The sequence below is a fragment of the Procambarus clarkii genome, chromosome 39, assembly GCF_040958095.1.
Source record: "Procambarus clarkii isolate CNS0578487 chromosome 39, FALCON_Pclarkii_2.0, whole genome shotgun sequence".
Classification (NCBI taxonomy): Eukaryota; Metazoa; Arthropoda; class Malacostraca; order Decapoda; family Cambaridae; genus Procambarus; species Procambarus clarkii.
In genome coordinates, this window is record NC_091188.1 from 1,711,006 (window position 1) to 1,722,185 (window position 11,180).

At 46.0% G+C, this 11,180-nt stretch overlaps 1 protein-coding gene across 1 annotated transcript; it reads left to right on the forward strand.

Moving 5' to 3' along the window:
• Nucleotides 1-1,003: 1,003 nt before the first annotated feature.
• Nucleotides 1,004-1,567, forward strand: LOC138372466 (uncharacterized). Its single transcript, XM_069337927.1, has one exon. It carries the CDS (start codon nt 1,004-1,006, stop codon nt 1,565-1,567), a length of 564 nt encoding a protein of 187 aa, XP_069194028.1.
• The last annotated feature ends 9,613 nt before the right edge of the window (nt 1,568-11,180 follow it).

Genomic DNA, 11,180 nt, shown 5'->3' on the forward strand with positions numbered 1-11,180 from the left:
GTCACTCATCATCATATGTGACACAATTATTGCCTCTCGGTGGCATTTATTAAAAGTGTTGTGTGAGCGGGAGACGAATCTTCTCATCATTCAGCAGCCTCAACCAGGTAATTATAGTGAACAGTTAGTGCTTTTTATGTCCTCCAGAGCTGTGATGGTGATGGGTCTTGTTGATGGTGATGGTGGTGGTGGCTGTCGTTGATAGGAATGGTGATGGTGGTGGCTGTCGTTGATAGGAATGGTGATGGTGGTGGCTGTCGTTGATAGGAATGGTGATGGTGGTGGCTGTCGTTGATAGGAATGGTGATGGTGGTGGCTGTCGTTGATAGGAATGGTGGTGGTGGTGGCTGTTGTTGATAGGAATGGTGATGGTGGTGGCTGTCGTTGATAGGAATGGTGATGGTGGTGGCTGTTGTTGATAGGAACGGTGATGGTGGTGGCTGTCGTTGATAGGAATGGTGATGGCGGTGGCTGTCGTTGATAGGAATGGTGATGGTGGTGGCTGTCGTTGATAGGAATGGTGGTTGGTGGCGATGGTAATGATAATGGTGGCAGCTGCTGCTGCTGCTGTTGTCTGCAGTGCTGGTGGGCGGTGAAGCTGAGGCAGTGACACATGGACGCGTGGCAGCACCGTACATGCTGACGACAGTGAATTAATTCCGAGCTGATTGTCACTGTAAGTACAGTGAAGAAGACCCCCCCCCCCTGTTACCTAGCAGTAAAATAGGTACCTGGGTGTAAGTCAGCTGTCTGGGGCTGCTTCCTGGGGGTGGAGGCCTGGTCGAGGACCGGGCCGCGGGGACACTAAAGCCCCGAAATCATCTCAAGATAACCTCAAGATAACCTTTAACGCCGACAGACGAGAATAACAAAGAGTTGAACAAAAACATGTGTTACAGAGACAGACACAGAAGCACAAGAAGTTCACGAAGAACAAGAAGAACGAAGGATGAACAAAATGACTACTAAACACAACATAGACAGCGTATAGAAGAGGTAGATAATGGCGAATATAACACAAATAGAAGACTTTGATCTAGAAATAGAAGACTTTGATCTAGAAATAGAAGACTTTGATCTACAAATAGAAGACTTTGATCTAGAAATAGAAGACTTTGATCTAGAAATAGAAGACGTTGATCTGAACATAGAAGACTTTGATCTAGAAATAGAAGACTTTGATCTAGAAATAGAAGACGTTGATCTAGAAATAGAAGACTTTGATCTAGAAATAGAAGACTTTGATCTAGAAATAGAAGACTTTGATCTAGAAACAGAAGACTTTTATCTAGAAATAGAAGACTTTGATCTAGAAATAGAAGACTTTGATCTAGAAATAGAAGACTTTGATCTAGAAATAGAAGACTTTGATCTAGAAATAGAAGACTTTGATCTAGAAATAGAAGACTTTGATCTAGAAACAGAAGACTTTTATCTAGAAATAGAAGACTTTGATCTAGAAATAGAAGACTTTGATCTAGAAATAGAAGACTTTGATCTAGAAATAGAAGACTCCCCTCACAGCCACGCCCTCTACCTCACCTCTCAGAAGACATATCCGAAGTGACCTTGTGGGGTCCCCACCATTGCAGACTTTAATTATGTTCTCTAACCCGCCACTTGTTTTCTTTGCCATGTATGACAGTTCTAGGGGGGCTCTAGAACATCTAGTGGGGGGGGGGGGTTCTGAGTCTAGCCCTGTGCCTGTTTAAGACACAGTTGCTGCTAAAGTAAGTCCCCCTGCATGGGGGGTACGCACGGCTGTGAGGCAAGACGTGGCATTGTTTACAATTGCCTGATGTGACGTGTCAGGCTGAGGAAGGCCTTAACTGTCCACCATTTGGGGTTAATTGCCCCCCAGTTCGACTGCTTGAACTCCTTTTGCCGTGTCTAATCTGGATGTTGGGGCTGCGTCAAGACCATCCCAATGATCGGAGTTTTCAATGGAGTCTGTAAATCATGTATCCCCGTCAATACAACTGGTGGAAAACAGCTGTATAATCATACATTATGGACACATGACCTAACCAATTGACAGCTTCTAATTAAGCCACCTTGAGGGGAAAGCCTCGAGCAACTTTAATAGATGAATGAACATTGTGAATGGAATATGAAATCGAAGCGTAGCGAGAATGAATTGACAGTTAGTACTGTGTATCATGAATGAAATGAATGTAGTTCTACGTGACCTGAATACCAATGAAGGAAAAATGACGGCAGTGAAAGCAAGGACCTGAGCTGAATTGAAATGCATTGCAGCTGAGTGCAGCACAATGCAGCACAATTTAGCTTAGGGCAGAACACTGTGCTCAGATATCCTATTTACCCATTCCAGCAAGGCACTCCCATTCCAATCACTTCCATTCCCCATTCCAACCAGACATGCCCATTCCAATCACTCCCATTCCAGCCAGACATACTTAGTCGAGGGATGCTGGGATGCCGGACCTAGCCCTCATCTCCCAGACGCCTGCCCGCACTGACATAACCAAAGCGGCTCCGTGAGAAGTGAGGTGGGGATTAAACAGTAGAGGTGATGCAAGACACAGTGCCACACCCATCACAATACTAATGGGGGGGGGGGGAAAGGGGTATGCAGCAGTAATATGCAGTTATTAAGAATAACTCAAGCAGCCTTCTCTCCCAGATTAGCTGTGTTCTGAGACTATCATTACTTGTAACTGATTACTCTGCTCTTCTTAGGTTGCATCTTGCTTGTTCCGTCTTATGAATGCAATCATCTAGTTGCATCAGTGGGTTAGGTGGGTTGTTGGGGTTCGTATACGTTTGGGGTTAGGCGAAATTAGTTACCTTTGTAACGGAGAGGCAAATTGCATGAATGGGGCAAGCCTTGTAATTTGTTGGCCCAACAAGTTATCAGAATTAGTTATCTAATTACAAGTATTCCATTTAGCAATAATAAATTTATCAACAGGAATTATCAGTAGAGATATGCCTCTGTCCTCTAAAGACAAGAAGATAAACTATTTATAAAATAATTTCAAACTATATATATATATATATATATATATATATATATATATATATATATATATATATATATATATATATATATATATATATATATATATATATATATATATATATAACTGAAAACTCACACCCCAGAAGTGACTCGAACCCATAATGCCAGGAACACACTGCTGGCGTACAGGATCCCGTAACCGCTCGACCAACACGACCGGACAAAAGAGGATGGTAGCCGAGGCTATTTCCATCCCCCCGGCACAGGAGCGGGGCAAGTAGCACGGGCTATGGCGAGCCCGTAGTGGACTTACCCGGCACAGGAGCGGTGCTGTGTGACACCTACTCTCTTCAGCCCGTCTATATATACTCCCACGGGTTCAGATCCTCGTCTCCAGCAGGTAAACTTGCTCCTTCTCTAGCTCCGAGAAGGGATACATCCACCGAGAGGTATACTATCTGTGTATACACTGAGAGTATACTTTAGTCCTGGGACAATGTCCAGATCTAAAGTATACTTCCTGGCTGGTCAGTCAGCACTTGTGGTGGCCTTAATAACCCTCCAGAGGCTGATAAGACTGCGCCCAATACCACCACCAGCTCCCCGCTCTCAATCGCAAATGCCAGGCGACTTACCCTGCGATATTCCCCCCATTAGGGCGGGGAAGGAACGGTCTTACATTACCCACATCCATGCGTCTATATGCACGTTCGTGGGTCCAAATATACATACGAATTGGCGAGGGCATCCGTGCGTGCCCAGCTTGCACAAGCGTGTACGCCTTGACGCTGCCCGGGCAGCTGATTGGTCTGACGGATGCGGTGTGCGTATGATCGGCAGCGTCCCGAAGCTTCTCCACTTACGCTTACTCAGTTTCATCCAACGCTCTAATTTTGACAGCTTACTAGACATTAATTTGTTACCGAAGTATTGAATTCATCTGTGCTGTTAAATCATCATATGTGGGATTTAGACGTTTGATTCACGCACTGCCAAATGCGACCCAGGCAATAATTCGAGGATACGAACAGAGTTAACATAAATGTCCTCTGAGGAGTCTGAGCAACGGTCCATAGCTTGAGAACAATGGTAATGGTGATAGGAGACGACAGTCGCAGCTAAAACTGACTGGGCGGCAAAGGGTTCAAGAAGGGGGGAGAAGAGACATGGAGAGAATAACTGGTGAACGTAACATCAAGGAACTTCCTAACATAACACTAGCAAAGAGCAAATACGGAGGAAAGAGAAGGAGAGGTTTGGGAAAGGGGGGAACCAGCAATCAAAGGAAAAGCTAATTTTCACAAACAACAATATGGACATTGAGAACATTAAGCAAGAAATGACAATTGGGTTCATTAGTAACTGATAATTAGTCTTTGATTACATAGTAATGCTAAAGGCTGTGAAAAAAGGAGAGACAAGCGTTATATAAAGGGAGTACCAACCTTTTTTTCTTAAAAAAAAAAGGCACTACGGGCTCGCCATAGCCCGTGTTACTGTGAACTTTTTGTTCCAGGTAGTGAATCTTTTAACAACAAAAAACAGGTTACAACTTGTCAAGAAGGCCACGAAGTATACTAATGATCTAAGGAGAAATAACACAATATATCTTGGCCAATATAACTGAACGGAGATTCACACTACCCTCCTAAAATATATAGGAACCTATAACACAGTAGCCAAAGTCAAGGACCAGCATAAACTATTCTATTTTTTCATTAGTAAGAAGTTGTCAGTGATCGGGCAACATATATGAGAAGAATGACACATAGATTAATAACGTAGCATGCGATATGCTACATGGAAATTGAAAAGACGTTTCCAAACTGGAGAGGATTGGTCAGATCATTTTGTCCTTGATAAAGCTTTTTTTCACAAGAGACGCCTGCTCAAGCTAAGAAAACTATCTGGTAGTACTATCGACCGGGAGCCGGTCGGCCGAGCGGACAGCACGCTGGACTTGTGATCCTGTGGTCCTGGGTTCGATCCCAGGCGCCGGCGAGAAACAATGGGCAGAGTTTCTTTCACTCTATGCCCCTGTTACCTAGCAGTAAAATAGGTACCTGGGTGTAAGTCAGCTGTCACGGGCTGCTTCCTGGGGGTGGAGGCCTGGTCGAAGACCGGGCCGCGGGGACACTAAAGCCCCGAAATCATCTCAAGATAGTATTGGGAAGAATATCAAGTTGGGAGACTTGAGATTCTCTCAGGAAGGCGGCAAAGGATCTCAGAGCTTTGGTAGATTTAGTTAATTTATTATGCAATCTATACCCATCCAGTGGGCGGTAGTGGACTCAATACCCATTCAAGTTCAAGTACGTTTATTTAGGTTATAAAATACATCTCAAAAGGATAGAGAAGCGTAGGCTATTTCTACGCTATCTTGTGCTGTAGTGGATCCCATACGTATTCTGTGGAGGGTAATGGACCCCATACCCATCTTGGGGCAGTAATGGACCCCATTCCCACCCTGTGGGTGGTAACGTACCCCATACCCATCCTGTGGGTGGTAATGGAGCCCCATACCCATCCTGTGGGCGGTAATGGAGCCCCATACCCACCCTGTGGGCGATAGCAGATCCAACACCTAAGCGCTTTCGCCTGATCGCTTCTTTTCCTTTCCGTCTATAGCCTCTAAAGTAGGTAAAAAATGAAGAAAGTTGATGGAAATCTGTTGCAATAGGCGGGGCCCAGGAGCTAATACTCGCCCTGCTATCACATAAAGGTAAGCACGCAGGGAACAAGGCCCCAAAGAGAGAGAGAGAGAGAGAGAGAGAGAGAGAGAGAGAGAGAGAGAGAGAGAGAGAGAGAGAGAGAGAGAGAGAGTGCTCAACTGGCTCCGTCAGGAGACCTCAGACGGGGCTCTCCTCCGCGCCTCCTCCATCAGCCGTGGCAGCGTGCCATTACCCTAGACAGCGGGCCCCGCCCCGTCCCGCCCCGCTCCGCCCCGCAGTTTGCACTGCGACTAATAAATGTGGTTAAATTACCGGGTATCGTCATGTAAATTCAATTGTGGTGGTCAGTCGAGGTCCCGCCCTCCCCCGCCCACCCCGGCCCTCTAACAAGCTAATTATCACCCGGAAATGAGTGGACCAGCACCGGTACCTAGATGCCTCGTCGGCTGAATGGGCGGGTGGTTGAGTGGCTGGTTGGTTGGTTGAGTGGTTGGTTGGTTGGTTGAGTGGCTGGTTGGTTGGTTGAGTGGCTGGTTGGTTGGTTGAGTGGCTGGTTGGTTGGTTGAGTGGCTGGTTGGTTGGTTGAGTGGCTGGTTGGTTGGTTGAGTGGCTGGTTGGTTGGTTGAGTGGCTGGTTGGTTGGTTGAGTGGTTGGTTGGTTGGTTGAGTGGCTGGTTGGTTGAGTGGCTGGTTGGTTGGTTGAGTGGCTGGTTGGTTGGTTGAGTGGCTGGTTGGTTGGTTGAGTGGTTGGTTGGTTGGTTGAGTGGCTGGTTGGTTGGTTGAGTGGCTGGTTGGTTGGTTGAGTGGCTGGTTGGTTGGTTGAGTGGTTGGTTGGTTGGTTGAGTGGCTGGTTGGTTGGTTGAGTGGCTGGTTGGTTGGTTGAGTGGCTGGTTGGTTGGTTGGTTGAGTGGCTGGTTGGTTGGTTGAGTGGCTGGTTGGTTGGTTGAGTGGCTGGTTGGTTGGTCGAGTGGCTGGTTGGTTGGTTGAGTGGCTGGTTGGTTGGTTGAGTGGCTGGTTGGTTGGTTGAGTGGCTGGTTGGTTGGTTGAGTGGTTGGTTGAGTGGCTGGTTGGTTGGTTGAGTGGCTGGTTGGTTGGTTGAGTGGCTGGTTGGTTGGTTGAGTGGCTGGTTGGTTGGTTGAGTGGTTGGTTGGTTGGTTGAGTGGTTGGTTGAGTGGCTGGTTGGTTGGTTGAGTGGTTGGTTGAGTGGCTGGTTGGTTGGTATGGTGAGTGGTAAGATGGTTGGTTGGTACACGGTGTGATTGGGTGGTAAGATGCTAGGTAGTTGGTTGAAAATGTTCCAATAATTAGGAATTCTACGGTTGTCTGTCTGGGTTGCCCCCTTGGCTGTTGTGGCTGGTATATTTGTTGGTTTGTGGTTGTCTGAATGATTGGAGGCCTCACAGCGTTTGGTTGGTCGGTGGAAGGTGTCTGTGAGACATGTTGTTTGAGTGATGTTTGCCTGAATAACTGATTAGCAAGTTGGGTGGAATAGTTTAAAAAATAGTTCACGGTTGTTTGGGATGGGTGGTTGGTGGTTCAAAGATTATCCTCTCATCTGAGTGGCAATATAGGTAGCAAGCTGAGCTAGCTGCTAGCAAGGTAGTTTGTCGAACCGGAGGCAGGTCAGCTAATTGGCCGGTTTTCTGTCTGACCGACCAGGTGATTACGAACTTGCTACCTATGCCATTCAAGTGGCTGTTTGGGCTACCTGCCCAGGCAGTAGATATCAAACTAGCCTAACCCATGGACTATATACGACCTGTGAACAAACTAGTACAGTAACCTCTGCTTTGCGGCAACAGGAGTCAAGAGAACTTCCCATTCTTGTCACATTGCCTACACGTTTCCGCTGAAGGGCTGAAAGTGATCTTTGAGAAGGAAGGAAGGAATTATCAGAAGCGCCAAGCCATTGCGACTACATAGCACTGAATCAGGATAATCATTTGAGATGGGACAGAACTCGCTGTGATACTAAAAGAGTGTTCGCTAGTCGCAGGTAAGCGCAGTTGGTGGGTCAGGTAGCGAGGCCAGCTTCCGCAGAGGGTCGCAGGCGGCGTGAGTTGAAAAATGAACGCGGGCTGTCTGACAGCCCGGCAGAACATAGGGCGAAGAGTAATCAAGAGAAATAGAAAGAGTGTGGCGGCGGCGGGCCAGATGCTGACCCAGGAAAGACAAGGAATTAATCGCGCCATCTGACGTCTAACCGGTTCATTCCTCCTCTTTCTACGGAGATAGACGTTGCTTGAACTTCTGTGCGATGGTCTCTGCTCTTAATTAATATACAGTAGTCTATTAGCCATACATTTCAGGCGTTGTATATTTTTATAATGAGTAGTATTATTTCCTTTTGGTTTTTTCTTGGTCGTAATATGACTTTTTTCTATTAATTGTGTCACACACACACACACACACACACACACACACACACACACACACACACACACACACACACACACACACACACACACACACACACACACACACATATATATATATATATATATATATATATATATATATATAAATTCGGTTGTGTACATGGTCTCATACTGCTTCTCACTACACTGATACACTCTAACAGGTCCTCACGGCCGAACAGACAGCGTTCGGGATTTGCAGCCTGCAAATCCCGAAATCACGGACATGGGCTCTATTCCTGTCAGTGGCAGAAACAAATGGGAACGTTCTTTCACCTGAGAATTAGTCAGCTGTCGCGGGTTGGATCCTAGGGATGTGTGTGTGTGTGTGTGAGGAAAATAGAAATATATATGTGGTAGATATAACAGGGAAAACAGATCGGGGGTTAGTATAGTACTGCCCCTTCTACACCTCCTGTTGTCCCTTCTACACCTCCTCCTGCCCCTTCTACACCTCATCCTGCCCCTTCTACACCTCCTCCTGCCCCTTCTACACCTCCTGTCCCTCCTACACCTCCTCCTGTCCCTCCTACACCTCCTCCTGCAGCTGCTGGTGCGTGGAGTGGTCCTGGGCTGCGGGGCCCAGGCTGGAGGTGTCTGGTGTAGTGCTAGTGACAGGCGGGGCAGCCTCCGACACGGGCAAGAGCGCGCACGCACCATAACTGTGGGTGTAATTACTCACCTTCTGATCGTTACCTTCTGAGAGTCTCTTCCTGCCGTCGTCGACCCGGTCAAGCTGCTGTTCCTGCCGCCTCTTCTTGTAGATCCTGCCGCGAGGCGCCTCGTCAAAGGGAGACGGCGAGGGGGCAAGGCTCTCCACGGCCCTGGCGCAGAGAGGCTGGCTCCGGATCGAGGTATCGCGCGCGGCCTCGTGTTGCGGGATTTGAGGCAGACGAAATTGGTTTAAAAGTGGACGGTTTGGGCAGGGAAGAGGTTCAGGTAGTGTGTATCCACGCCGCCGCCCCTGGCTATGACCAGGCGCTACCCATCTACTCTATGGTGCACTGCTCCTTGTTCGTGCACTGCTCTCACTGTCTCAACACAGCCAGCAGTGCCTCACACGCCGGCTACACCACACTAACTATACCTCTACTGAAATTGAACCTGAAATATTCTATTCGTAAATGTTCGCCTTGTACATGTATAGTTGGGTTAGTTTACACAAATTTACAGTAAGTTATTTAGCTAAGAGAATGTCATAATAATAACAAAACATGTCATATCTCTAATTATAAACTGTATATCAAGATTTAGATTTAGAAGCGACGTTTATCAGTGATCTGAAAATCATTACAGATGTCAAATTCAGAATGAGAAATTATTTCCGTAATAAATTTTACAATACGTTACACTAATGGTTGAACTAAACAAGTGAACATCAGTCTACATCTTATCTTCTTGAGGGTTATCTTGAAATGATTTCGGGGCTTAGCGTCCCCGCGGCCCGGTCCTCGACCAGGCCTCCTTTTTGTTACACATCCCCAGGAAGCAGTCCGTAGCAGCTGTTCTAACTCCCAGCTACCTATTTACTGTTAGGTGAACAGGGGTATAAGGGTGAAAGAAACTCTGCCTATTTGTTTCCGCCTCCACCGGGAATCGAACCCGGAACCTCAGGACTACGAATCCGAAGCGCTGTCCACTCAGCAGTCATTACGCCATGGATGGTGTCCTCAAACTTAACATTTTGTCTTAAAGTGAGTAACATTTTAGCTTACAATTTTGAAAGTTGCTATACATTAGAAAAATAAAATCTGGTTTTAACTTGTAGATCTCTAATTGACACAAAACAAATTACAAGCGGGCGCTTTGAGGAAATAATTTTCCCCCAGATGCTTTTTTGAATCTTTACAGGAAACATGAAACGAATCCTGTGAATTAAAGAGAACTGCAGCACATTTGACAGGATTCAACATTAGATTGTATTCTGTATTATATCTTTCACATATCAAGATTGCCAAAGCATCTATGGCAGGTGCGAGTTGAACTAAACCGTCAACATTACAGACAATATTGACCTTAATACTATCTATACGACAGTCAACTTGACTGGTTCTAAATTTTTCAATAATGGGTCAAGATAGCAAACTGCACCTTGTTTGACCCCATTTTGTTGTGAAAAATAATCAGAGAGGAAATTACTCCATTTCACAGTTAATTTGCATTTCTGATATATAGATATTGAGCGATGACAGGACATATGTTTCTGCTAAGCAGTTCTCTAAAAGGTTTGGCGTGTTCAACTTTGTCAAAAGCTTTGGAATCATCAAGAAACAGGGAGAGAGCAAAGCCATCTTGTGAGCTGCAGTACTGAATATGCAGACGAGGAGTCACAATAACGTGGCTGAAATATGTTGACCAAATCACACACTAGAAAGTGAAGGGACGACGACGTTTCCGTCCGTCCTGGACCATTCTCACAATCGACTTGAGAATGGTCCAGGACGGACCGAAACGTCGTCTTCCCTTCACTTTCTAGTGTGTTTTTTTGGTCAACAGTACTGAATAGTTTCCGCCACCACGAAACTGTATAGAGTTGTTTAGTAACCAGTTTCGTATGCAAACTGAAAGTCAGAGGTGTCTAATTCGTCAGCTAGAAAGTCATTGAATGTATAATCAAATATTTTATGTAATAGTATAATTAGGGCAATAGCTCTATAATTATCAGAAAAGGACATACAACAAGCTAGGCAGTTTTTTTTTTTTGAAAGAAAATAAGTACTGAGGTGTTTATTATTGGAGAGAAAGCCTCTAAGACACATACAGTAACCCAATACACTAACAAAATCTTACCATACACTCACAAACACAACCATCCTACTATCTCCCTCCAGTCATAATAACGACTGTATTCCTCCAACCATCCATGGCGATTGGCTTCACCGACTATCCATGGCGTCTGCCTCACTCCAAACATTCATGGCGTCTGCCTCACTCCAAACATCCATGGCGTCTGGCTCCCTCCAAACATTCATGGCGTCTGCCTCACTCCAAACATCCAAGGCGTCTGGCTCCCTCCAAACATTCATGGCGTCTGCCTCACTCCAAACATCCATGGCGTCTGGCTCCCTCCAAACATTCATGGCGTCTGCCTCACTCCAAACATCCA

Bases quoted from the DNA above. Each gene is read 5' to 3' on its own strand.
- LOC138372466 (XM_069337927.1), top strand. From the start codon at position 1,004: ATGGCGAATATAACACAAATAGAAGACTTTGATCTAGAAATAGAAGAC.